This window comes from Glycine soja, chloroplast (assembly GCF_004193775.1).
Source record: "Glycine soja chloroplast, complete genome".
In the NCBI taxonomy this organism is placed as follows: Eukaryota; Viridiplantae; Streptophyta; class Magnoliopsida; order Fabales; family Fabaceae; genus Glycine; species Glycine soja.
In genome coordinates this window covers 1-20000 of record NC_022868.1, presented here as the reverse complement: position 1 = coordinate 20000, position 20000 = coordinate 1, and the positions used below count along the sequence as shown (strand labels likewise).

The 20000-nt window shown below is 33.4% G+C and overlaps 11 protein-coding genes and 9 non-coding genes across 20 annotated transcripts in view; 10 read left to right on the top strand and 10 right to left on the bottom strand. All coding sequences in view use genetic code 11, as the record gives it.

Moving 5' to 3' along the window:
• The window catches only part of psaA (photosystem I P700 apoprotein A1), a 2253-nt gene extending 1224 nt beyond the window's left edge, over window positions 1-1029 (bottom strand). Inside the window, exon 1 of the mRNA in view lies at window positions 1-1029. This exon is cut by the window's left edge and continues 1224 nt beyond it. Coding sequence (YP_008816237.1) covers window positions 1-1029 — 1029 coding nt within the window.
• A 595-nt stretch (window positions 1030-1624) lies between these two features.
• On the bottom strand, window positions 1625-3571 carry ycf3 (hypothetical chloroplast RF34). The gene is made up of 3 exons: window positions 3446-3571; window positions 2522-2749; window positions 1625-1777 (listed from the first exon to the last, which is right to left on the bottom strand). Exons 1-3 carry the CDS (start codon window positions 3569-3571, stop codon window positions 1625-1627), a joined length of 507 nt encoding a protein of 168 aa, YP_008816236.1.
• Window positions 3572-3826: 255 nt separating this feature from the next.
• trnS-GGA lies at window positions 3827-3914 on the top strand. Its single transcript has one exon. It is a non-coding gene; the product is annotated as a tRNA-Ser (tRNA).
• Window positions 3915-4123: 209 nt separating this feature from the next.
• rps4 (ribosomal protein S4) lies at window positions 4124-4729 on the bottom strand. Its single transcript has one exon. The coding sequence runs from the start codon at window positions 4727-4729 to the stop codon at window positions 4124-4126; it is 606 nt and encodes a 201-aa protein (YP_008816235.1).
• A 284-nt stretch (window positions 4730-5013) lies between these two features.
• On the bottom strand, window positions 5014-5086 carry trnT-UGU. The gene has a single exon. It is a non-coding gene; the product is annotated as a tRNA-Thr (tRNA).
• An 807-nt stretch (window positions 5087-5893) lies between these two features.
• Window positions 5894-6452, top strand: trnL-UAA. Its single transcript has 2 exons — window positions 5894-5898; window positions 6403-6452. It is a non-coding gene; the product is annotated as a tRNA-Leu (tRNA).
• Window positions 6403-6452, top strand: trnL-UAA. The gene has a single exon. It is a non-coding gene; the product is annotated as a tRNA-Leu (tRNA).
• Window positions 6453-6862: 410 nt separating this feature from the next.
• trnF-GAA lies at window positions 6863-6935 on the top strand. The gene has a single exon. It is a non-coding gene; the product is annotated as a tRNA-Phe (tRNA).
• Window positions 6936-7624: 689 nt separating this feature from the next.
• Window positions 7625-8101, bottom strand: ndhJ (NADH-plastoquinone oxidoreductase subunit J). Its single transcript has one exon. It carries the CDS (start codon window positions 8099-8101, stop codon window positions 7625-7627), a length of 477 nt encoding a protein of 158 aa, YP_008816234.1.
• Window positions 8102-8203: 102 nt separating this feature from the next.
• On the bottom strand, window positions 8204-8842 carry ndhK (NADH-plastoquinone oxidoreductase subunit K). Its single transcript has one exon. It carries the CDS (start codon window positions 8840-8842, stop codon window positions 8204-8206), a length of 639 nt encoding a protein of 212 aa, YP_008816233.1.
• Window positions 8843-8898: 56 nt separating this feature from the next.
• On the bottom strand, window positions 8899-9261 carry ndhC (NADH-plastoquinone oxidoreductase subunit 3). The gene has a single exon. The coding sequence runs from the start codon at window positions 9259-9261 to the stop codon at window positions 8899-8901; it is 363 nt and encodes a 120-aa protein (YP_008816232.1).
• Window positions 9262-9507: 246 nt separating this feature from the next.
• On the bottom strand, window positions 9508-10169 carry trnV-UAC. Its single transcript has 2 exons — window positions 10131-10169; window positions 9508-9542 (listed from the first exon to the last, which is right to left on the bottom strand). It is a non-coding gene; the product is annotated as a tRNA-Val (tRNA).
• Window positions 10170-10368: 199 nt separating this feature from the next.
• Window positions 10369-10440, top strand: trnM-CAU. Its single transcript has one exon. It is a non-coding gene; the product is annotated as a tRNA-Met (tRNA).
• A 141-nt stretch (window positions 10441-10581) lies between these two features.
• atpE (ATP synthase CF1 epsilon subunit) lies at window positions 10582-10986 on the bottom strand. The gene has a single exon. It carries the CDS (start codon window positions 10984-10986, stop codon window positions 10582-10584), a length of 405 nt encoding a protein of 134 aa, YP_008816231.1.
• On the bottom strand, window positions 10983-12479 carry atpB (ATP synthase CF1 beta subunit). Its single transcript has one exon. It carries the CDS (start codon window positions 12477-12479, stop codon window positions 10983-10985), a length of 1497 nt encoding a protein of 498 aa, YP_008816230.1.
• A 782-nt stretch (window positions 12480-13261) lies between these two features.
• Window positions 13262-14689, top strand: rbcL (ribulose 1,5-bisphosphate carboxylase/oxygenase large subunit). The gene has a single exon. The coding sequence runs from the start codon at window positions 13262-13264 to the stop codon at window positions 14687-14689; it is 1428 nt and encodes a 475-aa protein (YP_008816229.1).
• Window positions 14690-15714: 1025 nt separating this feature from the next.
• Window positions 15715-18363, top strand: trnK-UUU. The gene is made up of 2 exons: window positions 15715-15751; window positions 18329-18363. It is a non-coding gene; the product is annotated as a tRNA-Lys (tRNA).
• On the top strand, window positions 16473-17990 carry matK (maturase K). Its single transcript has one exon. The coding sequence runs from the start codon at window positions 16473-16475 to the stop codon at window positions 17988-17990; it is 1518 nt and encodes a 505-aa protein (YP_008816228.1).
• A 261-nt stretch (window positions 18364-18624) lies between the features above and the next one.
• On the top strand, window positions 18625-19686 carry psbA (photosystem II protein D1). The gene has a single exon. The coding sequence runs from the start codon at window positions 18625-18627 to the stop codon at window positions 19684-19686; it is 1062 nt and encodes a 353-aa protein (YP_008816227.1).
• Window positions 19687-19923: 237 nt separating this feature from the next.
• On the top strand, window positions 19924-19998 carry trnH-GUG. The gene has a single exon. It is a non-coding gene; the product is annotated as a tRNA-His (tRNA).
• Window positions 19999-20000: the final 2 nt, after the last annotated feature.

Here is a 20000-nt window from a genome sequence, read left to right as displayed (position 1 = left end):
TGTTAGGATCTCATATAGACCTTTATGACCCTGGCCCGTAAATGGACCTTTATGTGCCTCTAAAATGTCTTTTATACTGTGACCAATACCCCAGTTAGTCCTATACATGTGACCCGCTATCAAGAAAAGAATTGCAATAGCTAAATGATGGTGTATAATATCGGTCAGCCATAGACCTCCAGTTACTGGATCTAATCCTCCACGAAAAGTAAGAAATTCTGCGTATTTTGACCAATTCAAGGTGAAAAAGGGAGTTGCTCCCTCGGCAAAACTCGGATAAAGTTGAGCCAAAAGATCCCGATTCAAGATAAATTCATGAGGAAGTGGAATCTCTTTGGGATCTACTGCAGCATTTAGAAATTGGTTAATTGGTAAAGATACATGTATTTGATGTCCTGCCCAAGAAAGAGATCCCAACCCCAGGAGCCCTGTCAAATGGTGATTCAACATAGATTCTACATCTTGGAACCAAGCCAATTTTGGAGCAGCTTTGTGATAATGAAACCAACCAGCAAAAAGCATTAAGGCTGCAAAGACCAATGCACCAATTGCGGTACAATAGAGTTGTAATTCACTAGTTATTCCAGATGCTCTCCAAATCTGAAAAAAACCGGAGGTTATTTGTATTCCTCGGAACCCTCCCCCTACATCACCATTCAATATTTCTTGGCCCACTATTGGCCAAACCACCTGAGCACTAGGCCTAATGTGAGTAGGATCACTTAACCATGCCTCATAATTGGAAAAACGAGCACCATGAAAATACATGCCACTCAGCCAAAGAAAGATGATAGAGAGTTGGCCGAAATGGGCACTAAAAACTTTTCGGGAAATCTCCTCTAAATCATTAGTATGGCTATCAAAATCATGAGCGTCAGCATGTAGGTTCCAGATCCAAGTAGTAGTATCAGGTCCCTTAGCTATTGTTCTTGAGAAATGACCTGGTTTTGCCCATTCCTCGAAAGAAGTTTTTATGGGATCTCTATCTACCAAAATTTTCACTTCTGGTTCCGGTGAACGAATAATCATTGAGTCCTCCTCTTTCCAGACAACACATACAAAGAGACCTGCCAACATAAAACAGAATTTTTGAACTTATTAGAGATGTTTCTATTGAGTTTTGTTCTCTTCTATCTCACAGCTATCTATTTTATATTTTCTTTAATTTAATCTATTTTCTTTAGTTATTCACTAGAACAATTATGATCTCGAAGTCAATCCGGGGCAAGTGTTCGAATCTATTATGACATAACAGTGGGGCGCTCAACGGACCTTTTTAATCTTCTAAGACCTTTTTTGCGAACTTTGAATGGAAGTTAAATAATTTTTTGTGCAGCCTAATCTAATGTATTCATATTTTATTCAGAAGTTCCTAGATGGAACTAATTTTACCTTTTTTATATAGAAAAAGTATTATTATGTACTTAATCTAACAATTTGAAAGGGATATAATTAATTTCTGTGATTGGTCGTTCCTATAGAAAAGAGTTTTTAATTTGATTGATGGGGACAACAAACAAAAATTTATAACTATAGATATCTATCTATCTATATAGATAGAATTATAGATAGATAGATATAATTTAAGAAGAAAATATAAGAAAAATAAAAAAACAAGGTGTTCTTATTCAAAACGTCCTGTGATCTTCAACCAATTCTGGGCTTCAATATAATTACCAGGGGTTAGGGCTATAGCTTGTTTCCAATATTCAGCGGCTTGATTAAACCAAGACTCCGCAACTTCCGAGTCTCCCTGTCGAATGGCCTGTTCTCCTCGGTCGGAATAGGTGAGTCAATTCCTTTCCTTAGAACCGTACTTGAGAATTTCCTGACTCATACGGCTCAGCAGTCAATTCTTTTTTTGTTCTATTATCTTGAAGTTAACTAAAAGAAAAAAAGAAGTTATTTACATAAGTTTCAAACTTGAATTTGGACTAATAAAGAATTTATTTTTAAGTTTTATCTTTTCTCCTACCTTCAGAAAAGGGAATAAAGCATCGGCATTAACACCCTCATTAGAATTTTCTGAAAAGTAACTATCTCTATTTTATATATCATATACTTTATAATATATCCATTTCTATAGAATCTTGGAAAAAGTCTTTTCTTTCTTATTTATAAAGTAAAGAGAAAAGACTTTCTATCTTTGGGATTTGATACTACACCGCTGCTCAAAATATCGGGGGATCTACTTTATTACATAAGTGGATTCCTGACTTTTCTATCATGAGATAAGTAAGCAGTTTTTATTGTATCGGTTCAAAACCGCGTTAATGGATCCTTACGATGCTTCCTTTATCAATTAGATCTTTTATCCATAGAAAAGGGGGTATCTAGACATATTGATTTCTTCATATTTTGACTTCTATGAAGTTTCATTCTTTGCTACAGCTGATAAAAATCGTTGTTTTGGACGATATATGTATATGTAGAAAGCCTTTATTTCTAGTATTTATTATATTAGTATTTGTGGATTTGCTTGTTCTTTTCTTTTTTCTTTCTATAGTGGAGATAGTCGCACGTAATGACAGATCACGGCCATATTATTAAAAGCTTGGGGTAAGAATGGGTTTCGCTCGAGCGCCCGAAAATAATATTCCAAAGCTTTAGTATGTTCTCCGTTACTTGTGTGGATAAGGCCTATGTTATAAAGTATATAACTTCGATCATAGGGATCAATTTCCAGTCGCATAGCCTCATAATAATTCTGTAAAGCTTCCGCATAATTTCCTTCAGATTGAGCTGACATCCGTTACGGTCGTCATTCGGTTCAAAGAATCTCCGCTCCAGAACCGTACGTGAGATTTTCATCTCATACGGCTCCTCCCTTATGTGTGTAATGATAAAAATACATAGAATCAAAAAAGATTGCAGTATTCTCATTATTAACTGAACAGGGCTAGTGTTTTTACAAAAAAATATCTAGCCAACCTTCCTGTAAAAAATGATTTCTTAACATTAAGTATGTTGGTACTGGATAAAAAAAACAGTAACTCCAACAATTTCTTTGTCCTCAACGCTGCTTAATTTCGCGGAATTAGTCACCTCAATAATCTTCGATGGTTATATGGGTATCCAAAATATGAACGAGATGGATATTTATTGTCCCAACCATTCTTGTTTGTCGCAATCTCGATAAGACATGGATATCTATCTCTCTATATATAGATACAAAGTTTTCGTGTTCTTGATTCCCAAGCGTAGTGCTTCTTTCCCAATGCTGCCTATCAGTACTACTAGTAGGTTAGGGTTGACCTAACCACATAAGTATAGGTATAACCTTTCGCTTAATACTATAAACCTAAAGTTTAAGCATATGAGGCTGCATTAATCGAGGATACACGACAGAAGGAATTAATCCTTTATATTTACAAATTTCACCTTCAGCAAGCGTGGGTTTTTTCCACTTTTTACCGATTTCGGTAAAAAAATAGAATCAAATCGCACCATCTCTGTAATAAGTGAATGCCCTTTTTTCTCCCGAAGTTGTCGGAATTATTCGTAATAAGATATTGGCTACAATTGAAAAGGTTTTATCAATAAAATTTTCATTTATCCGAGATCTAGGCATAGGTAAAAATCCATTCTATAATTTAATGAATTATCGTGTGAGAAATAAATCCCACAAATAAAGGAATTGTACAATACAGTGCGAAATAACGTAAAAACGGACTCATTAATTTAATCCAATTTGTTTATCCTAAGACCCCGTAGGAGGTTTTTTTTAGAATTTTTCTTTCTATTTTGATAGTTTGAATAGGTTTTATGCATTTATCAAAAATATGAATGATTCACTATTCACCCGGTTTCTGGACATCATTATGTAGGAGAGATGGCCGAGTGGTTCAAGGCGTAGCATTGGAACTGCTATGTAGGCTTTTTGTTTACCGAGGGTTCGAATCCCTCTCTTTCCGAATCTTTACCAAATTCATCAATATTACTCATCACAATGCATACCATTATTTCCCATTTTTTGATATGGACTCTCTATTCATAATTTTTCGGTAATACAAAAAATAGTTGAAAAAAGTGGGCAAGGAATGACAATTTTACCATATCCATGTCTATGATATATGAATGGCGGAAAATCCTGGTATAAAAACTCGTGTTATTTTAGTTAGGTTTAAGTCTGACGAGAATAATATTCTACAACTAGTAATTCATTTATTTTCAAACCAACCCATTTATTATCTATTATTTGATTGATTAATCCTTTATATTGGAATGGGTGAAGAGTCAAATGATTTGGCAATTTCTCACGGGGGGCTGAATCAAGATAATTTTGAATCAGAGTTTTCGATTTTTGTTCATCCTTCGCTGTAATAATATCTTGAGGTTTGCAACGATAACTTGGTATATCCACTATATGACCATTAACTAAAACATGTCTATGGTTAATTAATTGGCGTGCTTGAGGAATAGTCGCAGCCATACCCAACCGAAAAAGTATGTTATCCAAGCGCATTTCAAGTAGTTGTAATAAAACCTGACCAGTTGATCCTTTAGCTTTTCCGGCGATACGAACGTATTTAAGCAATTGTCGTTCTGTAAGACCATAATGAAAACGCAATTTTTGTTTTTCTTCTAAACGAATACGATATTGAGATTTTTTACTGGAGCGCGATTGATTTCTAAGTTCGCTTTTGACTGTTGGCCTTTTACTAGTTAGTCCTGGTAAAGACCCCAGACGACGTATTTTTTTGAAACGAGGTCCTCTGTAACGTGACATAAAGACTCCTTTTTTAATGGAAAATCTTATAAATCAAAATTAAAACTAAACTAAATGAAAAATATTCTATTATAAATGAAGCAAAATCTACTAAAGTATTATACTACAAAGAAGAATTAGACGAATTCTATCAATATCCGAACTTTATTCTATTGTATAGAAAAAAAAAGAAAAGAAGTAGGTTCTTTTCTTGATTTGTTCCACAACGATCGAATTCTCCCAATTTTTTTATTTATAAAAAAGATATTCTCAATTATGTAAAAAATTGAAAACAAATTGAGAAAAGCCGGCTATCGGATTCGAACCGATGACCATCGCATTACAAATGCGATGCTCTAACCTCTGAGCTAAGCGGGCTAACATAACCAAAATATGCGTATGCATAGGAATTTAATAAAAGGGATCTTAATTATAAATTGTTAGTTATTTATAACATAATTCAAATTAATACAAACATAGAAAATATAGAATATCCAATCCAATATTTCTTATTTATATTATTTTTTTGATATTTTAGTGCATAACATAAAGTACAAAATAGGGATTAATAATTAATATTAATATAATAAATTTCGATCGATTTATCAAATAGATATCTATTTGATTATTTCAAAAATATTATTATTGTAAATTTTAGTAAAGTAACTAATAATAATAATTAGGAATTTCATATTTATAAATTAATGTCTAATTCTACATTAAAAGAATGGTTACTTATAGCCATTCGATTCGTTTTAGTTCTATCAATTCTATATGAATAAATGGATTGTTTATTTCAACAAAAACAAAAAAATGAAAATTTTCATTTTTTTGTTTTGTTATAGATAGTCTGTATCTGTTTGCTTTAAGGAAAAAAGAAAAAAATGAAAGAAAGATAAAAGCCCAACCTAGATCATAATAAAAGACTCCCAAGTTTTCAGTCGGAAAGAGAAGATAAAAAACTAAGATGAAAAAAAAAAAGAATCGACCATTCGAGTATTCAAAATTTAATGAAAAAATAATAGAAGTAGGGGCATAGAATCGAAATAGATATGTGGTATATATCTGTGTATATTGAATTGTGAATAGATAGATAATAGAATCATTTCTAATTCAAGCAAATAATGGTATCGAGTATAGATGAAAGAGGGGGATATGGCGAAATTGGTAGACGCTACGGACTTAATTGGATTGAGTCTTGGTATGGAAACTTACCAAGTGAGAACTTTCAAATTCAGAGAAACCCTGGAATTCACAAAGGGCAATCCTGAGCCAAATCCTGTTTTCCGAAAACAAAGAAAAGTTCATAAAGTGATAATAAAAAAGGGATAGGTGCAGAGACTCAATGGAAGCTGTTCTAACAAAAGGAGTTGACGATTTTTCCTTTTTGCATTAGGAAAATAATAGAATCCTTCCGTCAAAATTCCAGGAATGGATCAAAGATAAACATATATATACTGAAATAGTATTTCAATTGATTAATGAAGATCCATTTGTGATAAAAATATTCACAAATGAAAGATGTGAATCAAATCAATTCCAAGTTGAAGAAAAGATGGAATATTCATTGATCAAATTATTCACTCCATCATAATCTGATAGATCCCTTGAAGAACTGATCCATCAGACGAGAATAAAGATAGAGTCCTATTCTACATGTCAATACCGACAACAATGAAATTTATAGTAAGAGGAAAATCCGTCGACTTAAGAAATCGTGAGGGTTCAAGTCCCTCTATCCCCAAAAGGCCTGTTTAACTTTCTAATTTTTTCCCATACCCTCCCTCTCTATCTTTAAGTCGTTACTTATGTGCTTTATTCAGTTTATATTCAGTTTATTCTTTCACAACTAAATTGGAATTTGTCTTTTTATTTTCAAAAATTTCTTATCATAATTACAAGTCACAAGTTTTGAAATATATATGTGAAACACATAGAATTTTTTTTATGATAAACGTACAAATGAATATTTTATTTTTGAGCAAGGAATTCTCATATGCGTGATTAACAAAACAATACAAAATAATTCCTACTACTGAAACTAACTTACAAACTTTTCTTTTTCGTCTTTTTTTTTACTTAGTTGATATAGATTCATTGACATATACTCCAGTAATCTTTTAAAATAAAAATGAGTCTTATGCGTCAAGAATGGTCGGGATAGCTCAGTTGGTAGAGCAGAGGACTGAAAATCCTCGTGTCACCAGTTCAAATCTGGTTCCTGGCACATGATTCATTTGTCTGAATATCTATTTAAGTATCTGTAGATATATTTTTCCTAGATGATTAAAGAATAGATGCATTTTTTTAGGTATATTCGCTGAATCTATAATGAATTCTTTATTTATTTGATTTTGTTTACCTTTTTTCTGCGTTACAAAAAAAATCTTTCTATTTCGATAATATTCGAATGGTTTAATTAGTTGGTTGAAAGACCTAAAAGTCTACTCTAATAGAGTTCATGGGTGGAGTGGGAATATTCAAAATTCATCTTAGATGGATTACACAAAAAGAATCGAGCCCTTTTCTTTCTTTATGTTTTTTTTCCGTTTTCTTCATCTCCCTTGATCTTACTATTTGTTTTTCGTGGCCATATAATTGTTGATGTTGATGTGCACGTTAAATAGTTCATGATAAAGAATTTTTGTAGTTCATCCTATTTATTTTATCGGCTTGGCTCATAATAAATAAGTATTGTTCCTATTTTAGAATCTTAAAGAACCCCTATCCCATTTTAATCCCTATATTATTTATGAATTTTGTGATTTCTCACATACATAATAAGATGTGAATGATACTTCCATTATTCTGACTGATTTAATGTCAATTACTTTGTCTGATCTATAAGAGAATGTACTGATATTCTTTGAATATCAGGGGTTGTAGAAGTTTGGATTAGTTTCTTATTTTTATCATTTAGTGAGCATCTTGTATTTCATAAAAATTTGGGGCGATATAATCTTTACGCAAAGGCCATCCTATCCAACTTTCGGGCATTAAAATACGTCTCAGACGCGGATGATTATCATAAGAGATTCCCAACATATCATAAGATTCCTTTTCTTGAAAATCCGCACTTTTCCAAACCCAGAAAATGGAAGGAATTCTGGGATTTTTTCTTGCGACAAATATTTTTATGCAGACCTCTTCGGGTTGATCTATACCATACTCTAGTCTCGTAAGGTGATATACACTAGCTAATAGTCCTCCTGGTGCTACATCATAGGCACATTGGGAACGTAGATAATTGTAACCATATACATATAAAATGACAGCAATGGAATGCCAATCCTCGGGCTTTATTTGTAAAGTCTCGATTCCTTGGTAATCGAAACCCAATGATCTATGAATTAGTCCATGTTTGACTAGCCAAGAAGACAAACGACCTTGCATTTTTTTGCTTCTCCTGAATTTTTTAATGAATTTGGTATTAGTCTTTCCTATTTACATTATGATGAAATTAAAAAAAAAGGAATTGCTATTTCTTATTGTACTTTAAAAAAATGTGTCAGATGGTATCTCTGAAGTAGATGGCAGTTGATAGAATAATTCTTGACCATAATTGCCAGTATGAGTACTGTATCCAATATGAAACTTGTGGTTGGTTGTAAAACATCTATTCTCTCGTTGAGAACTCATTTGATTTTCATATATTTCTCGAGATATTTTCTTACGAAGTTTTGTTATAGCATCTATAATAGCCTCCGGTTTAGGTGGACAGCCCGGCAAATAGACATCCACTGGGATTAGTTTATCCACGCCCCGAACAGTACTATAAGAATCGGTACTAAACATCCCCCCTGTAATTGTACATGCTCCCATAGCAATAACATATTTAGGTTCGGGCATTTGTTCATATAATCGAACTAAAGAAGGAGCCATTTTCATAGTGACTGTGCCCGCAGTTAAAATTAGGTCTGCTTGCCGAGGACTCGATCGTGGTACTAGTCCATAACGATCAAAGTCGAATCGTGATCCTATTAATGAAGCAAATTCAATGAAGCAACAACTAGTACCATAGAGAAGCGGCCATAAACTGGATAATCTTGACCAATTTGAAAGATCATTTAATGTAGTTGAAATAACTGAATTTTTGGTTGTTTGATCAAGTAAGGGAAACTCAATGGAATTCATAATTGTCTCAATATTTTTTTATAATTGTCTAATCTAATTGTCTAAATAGTCAAGAATTAAGACCATTCTAATGCCCCCTTTCGCCATGCATAAACTGAACCAACAATTAGGATAAGCACGAATATGAAAGCTTCTATAAATACGGATACCCCTAATACATCGAAACTCATTGCCCAAGGATAAAGAAAAACCGTTTCAACATCAAAAACAACAAAAATGAGAGCAAACATATAATAACGGATTCGAAATTGTAACCAAGCATCACCTATTGGTTCTATTCCCGATTCATAACTAGAAAGTTTCTCTGGTCCCTTGCTAATCGGGGCTAAAATTCCAGAAATTAGAAATGCCAAAATAGGAATAAAACTTGATATTATTAGAAATGCCCAAAAAATATCATATTCGTAAAGAAGAAACATAAACGTACTCCTCTGAATGTGGAAAATATACCGGATTAGTATTAATTATTAGTCTAAAGTTTAAATAATAAAGTATAAATTTTTTTAGACTAGTATCTGAATATACTACTATTAGTATTATTCTATCGAATATTAATATGTTCCGATAGAAATTTACAAATTCTTTCTATTCTATTCTTAATTTAGTAATAGTATAGTATTAGTAATGAGATCTATTCGATCGTAAATGTAAATATTATTAGTATCTGTAGGAATATTAGGGCTATACGGACTCGAACCGTAGACTTTCTCGGTAAAACAAATCAAACTGATTATTATCTAAATGATTTGAATTGTTTTAAAAACCCAACGTGCATTTTTTTTGCATTGAGCTTTTTCATTAACTGATAGAAATATTAGTTAGTCCACCATCTTTTTTCTTGACAGCAAGAATAAAGAGATGATTCCCTATGCTCTGATTTTTTTATTTGGATTACAATCTAAGAGCACTACCAAAGTGTTTCAAAGAAGGATTATCTTGACGTAGGTCTGCTTCTGGCCTAGATCAACTTAAGTTAAATGGACTCTTTATCTACCTACTAAAATTAAAATCTAAGATAGGAAATGACACTTCATACACCTTAAAGTTCATAAGATAGGAAGAAAAGATAATCTTTTTTAGGTCCCTATACCCGCATTATGCCTAGCATTGACGAGAAATGAGTATTCACCTTATCAATATCTCAAATCAATGATGGATTCGATTTTATGGCTAAACCCTTTGTCAGGCTATTGTTCTCTTGTTTTGTTCCTTAAAATGGAGTAAGACATCGATTTCTTACTATAAGATAAACTCTTTTGATTACAAGATGAAACTCCTCTGAAAAAAACATTGGCGCTCGTGTAAACGAGGTGCTCTACCTAACTGAGCTATAGCCCTTGTGCTTTTGATACATATTTTATCATAGTATGTAGATAATTTCTTGTCAAGATGAAAATTACACGATCCAATCCCTTGAATGGATATTGCGTTGGTATTGCTTCTAAGTAATATTACATTTATAATCAATTGATCTGATAGATAGGTACCATCCTTTTTTTTTTTTTGGGGGGGGGGGTGATAAATGACCTACTTAACTCAGTGGTTAGAGTATTGCTTTCATACGGCGGGAGTCATTGGTTCAAATCCAATAGTAGGTAAAATATAGTTAGAACTTATTAGATACCATTCACTCTGGTATCTAATAAGTTTTTCTACTCATCTTTTTATTTTTTTCTATCTTTTCTTACTGTTTCATTTTCCATTTTTTAGTTATTCCGATATTCGGACGCATCAACTTGTTATGAAATCACATTGATAGCCTCTACTCGTGTCCTAGCTCGTCTAAGAGCTAGATTTGCCTCAATTGTTTGTCTCTTGCCTTCCGCCTTATTCAAATTAGCTTCTGCTATTTCAAGAGTTTGCTGTGCTTCTTGTGGATCAATGTCACTACCCTTTTCCGCATCATTTACTAAAACAGTGATCTCATTATTGTTTATTCTAGCAAAACCGCCCATCAGAGCCATCGTTAACCATTGGTCTTTAAGAAGACGTATTCTCAAAATACCTATATCTACGGCTGTGGCAATAGGCGCATGATTTGGTAATACTCCAATTTGTCCGCTATTAGTAGATAAAATGATTTCCTTCACTTCCGAATCCCAAACAATTCGATTGGGGGTCAGTACACAAAGATTTAAAGTCATTTCTTCAAATTGCTCTCCATTTCTAAGTTCGTAGCTTTCGCAGTAGCTTCATCGATATTACCTACCAAATAAAAGGCTTGTTCAGGAAGACCATCTAATTCTCCAGAAAGAATCAATTTAAACCCTCTAATTGTTTCTGCTAGACTAACATATTTCCCCGGCGAACCGGTAAAAACTTCTGCTACGAAAAAAGGTTGTGATAAGAAACGCTCAATTTTTCGTGCTCTTGCTACGGTTAAGCGATCTTCTTCGGATAATTCGTCCAAGCCAAGGATAGCTATAATGTCTTGAAGTTCTTTGTAACGTTGTAAAGTTTGTTTAACTCTTTGCGCAGTCTCATAATGTTCTTCACCAACGATTCGAGGTTGGAGCATAGTTGAGGTTGAATCTAAAGGATCTACTGCTGGATAGATACCTTTGGCCGCTAATCCTCTTGATAGTACAGTAGTAGCATCTAAATGTGCAAATGTCGTAGCAGGCGCAGGATCGGTTAAATCGTCTGCGGGTACATAAACTGCTTGAATAGAAGTTATGGACCCCTCTTTGGTAGAAGTGATTCTTTCTTGTAAAGAACCCATTTCAGTACTAAGAGTGGGTTGATAACCCACAGCAGAAGGCATTCGACCCAATAAGGCAGATACTTCAGATCCTGCTTGGACGAAGCGAAAGATATTGTCGATAAATAGAAGTACATCTTGTTCATTGACATCTCGAAAATATTCCGCCATAGTCAGGGCAGTTAAACCAACTCTCATACGAGCTCCGGGCGGTTCATTCATTTGACCATATACTAGAGCTACTTTTGATTCTGCAATATTTTGTTCATTAATTACTCCAGATTCTTTCATTTCCATATAAAGATCATTTCCCTCACGAGTACGTTCACCTACTCCGCCAAATACAGATACACCTCCATGAGCTTTGGCAATGTTATTGATCAATTCCATAATCAGTACCGTTTTACCCACTCCAGCTCCACCGAAAAGTCCTATTTTTCCTCCACGACGATAAGGAGCTAAAAGATCTACTACTTTTATTCCTGTTTCAAAAATGGCTAATTTTGTATCTAATTGTATAAAGGCAGGCGCAGATCTATGAATGGGAGATGTTGTGCGAGTATCTACAGGACCTAAATTATCAATGGGCTCTCCAAGCACGTTGAAAATTCGTCCTAGAGTTGCTCCACCTACTGGAACACTTAGGGCAGCTCCTGTGTCAATCACTTCCATTCCTCTCATTAGACCTTCTGTCGCACTCATAGCTACAGCTCTAATTCGATTATTTCCTAATAATTGCTGTACTTCACAAGTCACATTAATTTGTTGACCAACAGTATCTCGACCCTTAACTATCAGAGCGTTGTAAATATTAGGCATCTTACCTGGGGGAAAAGCTACATCTAGTACCGGACCAATTATTTGGGCGATACGTCCCAGATTTTTTTTTTCAAGCGCAGAAACCTCAGGACCAGAAGTAGTAGGATTGATTCGCATATAAAAATAGATTCAAATTTTTTCCGGAAAATTTTTGAAATCAAAAAGAAATGTTCGATAACAAAGCAAGTTGATCGGTTAATTCAATAATAAATAAGAAATGGGAGTTAGTACTCCATTTTTTTGATACCATTCGACCAATCCAATTAAATTGTTTACTTATTCAATTTCAATAATTGAATTCTTAAGTTTATCCCAGTCATTTTTAAAATTTCAATTGGATAAAATCTTTCGAAAGTTTTTTATTTTTTTCTATCATTATAGACAATATCATCTATATTCTCTATGGAAGTCGAACCTGAACCTTATTTACAATTCTTTTTTTTTCAATATCATCAGCTTTCGTATTTCATCAGTAGACAATTTATACTTAGCATATTTTTTTACCTACTTTTTTTCCCGGGAGAAGTCTGCCTATTTTTACATCTAGGATTTACATATACAACATATATCACTGTCAAGATTAAGAGTGAATTTTTGTATTATTTAGATTAGATATTTCGATTCCAAAATTAAAAAAAGGGATAGGAGATTAAAAATTGAAAAAAAAAAAACAAAAATTGGGTTGCGCCATACATATAAAAGAGTATACAATAATGATGTATTTGACAAATCAAATACCATCGTTTAATAATAACGAACCTTGGGGATTAATTGATAATATTAGTTTATTATTTGGGAAAGATTCCTGTGAAATGAAAGATTTCATTAACTCCTAAGTCATGTCGAGTAGACCTTGTTGTTTCGAGAATTCTTAATTCATGAGTTGTAGGGAGGGATTTATGTCACCACAAACAGAGACTAAAGCAAGTGTTGGGTTCAAAGCTGGTGTTAAAGATTATAAATTGACTTATTATACTCCTGACTATGAAACCAAAGATACTGATATCTTGGCAGCATTCCGAGTAACTCCTCAACCAGGAGTTCCGCCTGAAGAAGCAGGTGCCGCGGTAGCCGCCGAATCTTCTACTGGTACATGGACAACTGTGTGGACCGATGGGCTTACCAGTCTTGATCGTTACAAAGGGCGATGCTACGGCCTTGAACCTGTTGCTGGGGAAGAAAATCAATATATTGCTTATGTAGCTTATCCCTTAGACCTTTTTGAAGAAGGTTCTGTTACTAACATGTTTACTTCCATTGTCGGTAATGTATTTGGGTTCAAGGCCCTGCGTGCTCTACGTCTGGAGGATTTGCGAATCCCTACTGCTTATATTAAAACTTTCCAAGGTCCGCCTCATGGCATCCAAGTTGAGAGAGATAAATTGAACAAGTATGGTCGTCCCCTATTAGGATGTACTATTAAACCTAAATTGGGGTTATCCGCTAAGAATTATGGTAGAGCTGTTTATGAATGTCTTCGTGGGGGACTTGATTTTACCAAAGATGATGAAAATGTGAATTCCCAACCATTTATGCGTTGGAGAGACCGTTTCTTATTTTGTGCCGAAGCCATTTTTAAATCACAGGCTGAAACAGGTGAAATCAAAGGGCATTACTTGAATGCAACTGCGGGTACATGCGAAGAAATGATGAAAAGAGCTGTATTTGCCAGAGAATTAGGCGTTCCTATCGTAATGCATGATTATTTAACGGGGGGATTCACTGCAAATACTAGCTTGGCTCATTATTGCCGAGATAATGGTCTACTTCTTCATATACACCGTGCAATGCATGCAGTTATCGACAGACAAAAGAATCATGGTATGCACTTTCGTGTACTAGCTAAAGCATTACGTTTGTCTGGTGGAGATCATGTTCACGCCGGTACCGTAGTAGGTAAACTTGAAGGGGAAAGAGAAATCACTTTAGGTTTTGTTGATTTACTACGTGATGATTTTGTTGAAAAAGATCGAAGTCGCGGTATTTATTTCACTCAGGATTGGGTTTCTCTACCAGGTGTTTTGCCTGTAGCTTCGGGAGGTATTCACGTTTGGCATATGCCTGCTCTGACCGAGATCTTTGGGGATGATTCTGTACTCCAATTTGGCGGAGGAACTTTAGGACACCCTTGGGGAAATGCACCAGGTGCTGTAGCTAATCGAGTAGCTCTTGAAGCATGTGTGCAGGCTCGAAATGAAGGACGCGATCTTGCTCGTGAAGGTAATGAAATTATCCGTGAGGCTAGCAAATGGAGTCCTGAATTAGCTGCTGCTTGTGAAGTATGGAAGGAGATCAAATTTGAATTCGAAGCAATGGATACTTTGTAAGCAGAGAATTAATTGCAATTAAACTCGGCCCAATCTTTTCCTAAAAGGATTGAGCCGAATACAATACTACAAACAATACTACAATACAAAGATACTTATTATCTAAAGATACTTATTATATATATATATATATATTTATATATATATATATATTAGTTTTTGTTTTGTATTGGAATAGATTGGAATAGAAAGGTGGTAAGCAGACGAGATTTTACGAAAAAAGTTATTCCAATTTCTAAGGGAAGTTGCTTTATTTTTTTCTATTTCTATATTAAATATATTAAAATTCCATTTTTATATTTATTTATAGATTTCGATTATAGATTTCGATAATTTATAGATTTCGATCATTTTTTATAAGTTTTTAGTTTAGAATTCGAATAGTTTAGAATTCGAATCTAATAAAATTTATATATTAAAAGAATTTTTGTTATAAATAATTATAACAATTATAACTTATAACATAATAATAGAATTTCTAATATTTGAAATAGAAAATATAGTCTTAATGAAATATTAATATTTCATTACTATTAGATTTCTATTTAAAATTTTCTAATTTATCATTTTTATTTTATTCGTTTGTTTTCTCGATTGTATTCTTTTTCAATACTAATATTGACAATAGTGTATCAAATAAATATAATCCGATCGTGAGTAAATTGATCAATTTACTCACGTGAAATAGGCTTTATTACTTCATCAAATGGTAGGTTCATTGGATTTTCTGCGATACAACCAATAAATTCTTTTTTGATTAAAAGGTAAGTAATTCAATTATATATAATAATTATATATAATAATGTATAACATAGTAGATAAAGAGGTGGTATACCATTTTTTTTTAGAATTTTTTTTTTGTTTTATCTGTTCATTTGTATGTTGAGAATCAATTCGACTTCAACATTTTGAGTTTTTCTATTTTTTTGAATGTCTGATATTTTATTAGACAATTCAATCTTTTCATTTTATTGTTTTTATTGCGATTGGATATATACACCCACGTTATTTTCTAAATTGTATTGGGGTTGCTAACTCAATGGTAGAGTACTCGGCTTTTAAGAGCGATTCTATTTTTTACACATTTCTATGAAGCAATCGGTTCGTCCATACCATTGGTAGAGCTTGTAAAACCACGACTGATCCATAAAGGAATGAATGGAAAAAGTAGCATGTCGTATCGATGAAGAATTCTAAAAATATTTCATTCTCTTATAGGATCCGGCCAGAATTTTTGTTTGTGAATTCTTGGCTCGGAACAAAAAAATTCAGTTGGGTTTAATTAATAAAGGGATAGAGCTTGGTGACTCCAATTATAATAGGGAAACAAAAAGCAACGAGCTTTCATTTTTTTTATTTGAATGATTACCCCATCTAATTGTACGTTAAAAAGATATTAGTGCTTGATATGGGAAAAGCTTTTCCGGTGAATGGATTATTTATTTTTGTTATGAGTCCTAACTATATAGCTATTTTCCATTATATTTTTGGGTAGCGATAAATGTGTAAAAGAAAGAGTATATTGATAAAGATATTTTTTCCAAAATCAAAAGAGCGATTAGGTTGAAAAAAAATAAAGGATTCCTAACTAGCTTGTTATCCTAGAACAAAAATTAGGTGGAAAAGCGATTAGAGAGAGTCCGTTGATGATTTTTACTTGTTTTGTAGGTATATATACATATACCTATAATTCCCTGTTTTGATCATATCGCACTATGTATCATTTGATAATCCAATGAATCTCTGATTCTTTGTTTGACTAAATAGACTTTTTTAATTTTAAATGGAGGAATCTCGAGCATATTTAGAACTCCATAGATCTCGACACCAGGACACCCTATACCCTCTTTTTTTCCGGGAATCTATTTACGGACTAGCTTGTGGTCATGGGTCCATTTTTGTAGAAAATGTCGGTTATAACAATAAATTTAGTTTACTAATTGTAAAACGTTTAATTACTCGAATGTATCAACAGACTCATTTCATCATTTTTACTAACGATTCTAACAAAAATCCTTTTATGGGTTATAACAATCATTTTTATTCTCAAATAATATTAGAAGGTTTTGTTGTCGTCGTGGAGATTCTATTTTCCCTACAATTTTGTATATCTTCCTTAAGGGAATTCGAAATCGTAAAATCTTATAATAATTTGCGATCAATTCATTCCATTTTTCCCTTTTTCGAAGATAAACTGATATATTTAAATCATGAGTCAGATATACGAATACCCTATCCTATCCACCTGGAAATCTTGGTTCAAATCCTTCGATATTGGATAAAAGATGTCTCTTTCTTTCATTTATTAAGGTTTTTTTTTTCTTATTATTATAATTGGAATAGTATTTTTACTCCAAAAAAATGGATTTCTACTTTTTTTTCAAAAAGTAATCCAAGATTTTTTTTGTTCCTATATAATTTATATGTATGGGAATATGAATCTATCTTTCTTTTTCTACGTAACAAATCCTCTAAGTTACGATTAAAATATTTTCGCGTTTTTTTTGAGCGAATTTTTTTCTATGAAAAAATAGAACATCTTGTAGAAGTATCTGTTAAGGATTGTTCATATACCTTATCATTCTTTAAGGATACTTTCATGCATTATGTTAGATATCAAGGAAAATCCATTTTGGTTTCAAAGAATACTCCTCTTTTGATAAATAAATGGAAATACTATTTTATCTATTTATGGCAATGTCATTTTGATATTTGGTCTCGACCAGGAACGATCCATATAAACCAATTATCCCAACATTCATTTCACTTTTTGGGCTATTTTTTAAGTATTCGGCCCAATCTTTCAGTGGTACGAAATCAGATGTTGCAAAATTCATTTCTAATAAAAATGGTTATGAAAAGGCTTGATACAATAGTTCCAATTATTCCTCTAATTAGATCATTGGCGAAAGCAAAATTTTGTAATGTATTTGGCCATCCCATTAGTAAGCCGGTTTGGGCCAATTTATCTGATTTTGATATTATTGACCGGTTTTTGCGGATATGCCGAAATTTTTCTCATTATTACAATGGATCCGCAAAAAAAAAGAGTTTGTATCAAATAAGATATATACTTCGGCTTTCTTGTATAAAAACTTTGGCTCGTAAGCACAAAAGTACTGCGCGCACTTTTTTGAAAAGATTAGGGTCAGAAAAATTATTGGAAGAATTCTTTACAGAAGAAGAAGAGACTTTTTCTTTGATTTTTCCAAGAACTTCTTTTACTTTGCAGAGGTTATATATAGGTCGGATTTGGTATTTGGATATTCTTGTCAGAAACGATTTCGTCAATCATTTCTAATATAAAATAGGTTATGATACTTTGTAAATCGGTGTAAATAGGTAAATCGAAATTCTTATTAAATGAAGATAAACAAAAAAATCATTTTTTTAGTATTCTATATTTTTTAGTATTCTATATCTATAGGATTTTGAAATGCTCACGGAGTAAGAGTCAAGATTCGGGGTTCATTAATTGACTATTTGACTTTCTTAGAGTCTTTTCCTAGGGAAGTAATTCCGGTTTAGATGTATGCATAGGGAAAGCCGTGTGCAATGAAAAATGCAAGCACGGTTTGGGGAGGGATTTTTTATTGTTTTATTCTTGAATTTGATTAAAGAATAAATTATCTACTTCATCCGACTAGTTCCGGGTTCGAGTCCCGGGCAACCCACTAGAATTAATATATCGAAATTCTATATATAGAATTATAGCGATCCATAGAAAATAAACTCATTTTTAATGAATGAAATGAGGTAAAAAAGTAAATTCGGATAAATCTAAATAAGAGCATACTTACTATGGATATTGGTATTGGTTGACACTGGTATATAAGTCATGTTATACTGTTGAATAACAAGTCCTCAAATTTTCTAATTCTAGATAATTTTGGTGCTTGGGAGTCCCTAATGATTAAATGAACCAAGATTTTACCATGACTGCAATTTTAGAGAGACGCGAGAGCGAAAGCCTATGGGGTCGCTTCTGTAACTGGATAACCAGCACCGAAAATCGTCTTTACATTGGATGGTTTGGTGTTTTGATGATTCCTACTTTATTGACCGCAACTTCTGTATTTATTATCGCTTTTATTGCTGCCCCTCCAGTAGATATTGATGGTATTCGTGAGCCTGTTTCTGGATCTCTACTTTATGGAAACAATATCATTTCTGGTGCCATTATTCCTACTTCTGCGGCTATAGGTTTGCACTTTTATCCTATTTGGGAAGCGGCATCTGTTGATGAATGGTTATACAACGGCGGTCCTTATGAACTAATTGTTCTACACTTCTTACTTGGTGTAGCTTGCTACATGGGGCGTGAGTGGGAACTTAGTTTTCGTTTGGGTATGCGTCCTTGGATTGCTGTTGCATATTCAGCTCCTGTTGCAGCCGCTACTGCTGTTTTCTTGATCTATCCTATTGGTCAGGGAAGCTTTTCAGATGGTATGCCTCTAGGAATTTCAGGTACTTTCAATTTTATGATTGTATTTCAGGCTGAGCATAATATTCTTATGCATCCATTTCACATGTTAGGTGTAGCTGGTGTATTCGGCGGCTCCCTATTCAGTGCTATGCATGGTTCCTTGGTAACTTCTAGTTTGATCAGGGAAACCACAGAAAATGAATCTGCTAATGAAGGTTACAGATTTGGTCAAGAGGAAGAAACCTATAATATTGTAGCTGCTCATGGTTATTTTGGCCGATTGATCTTCCAATATGCAAGTTTCAACAATTCTCGTTCTTTACATTTCTTCTTAGCTGCTTGGCCTGTAGTAGGTATTTGGTTTACCGCTTTAGGTATCAGCACTATGGCTTTCAACTTAAATGGTTTCAATTTCAACCAATCCGTAGTTGATAGTCAAGGTCGTGTAATTAATACCTGGGCTGATATTATTAACCGAGCTAACCTTGGTATGGAAGTAATGCATGAACGTAATGCTCATAATTTCCCTCTAGATCTAGCTGCGATCGACGCTCCATCTATTAATGGATAAAATTTTGATCTTAAGGTAGATTAGTTTTTGAAAGTAAAAGGCAATATCAACTTTTTTGATATTGCCCCTTTACTTTTATTTATTTGATTAGTAATCTTTTTATTTATAAATATTTATACATAAGTTTTTGATTTCTTTCGCGATTCTTTAGCATTTTTCCTATCTTAAAAGGAAAAAAGAATGATAACGAACGAAAGGATAGAATTTTATATATAGATCATTTTTACATAGTATAAGGGCGGATGTAGCCAAGTGGATCAAGGCAGTGGATTGTGAATCCACCATGCGCGGGTTCAATTCCCGTCGTTCGCCCA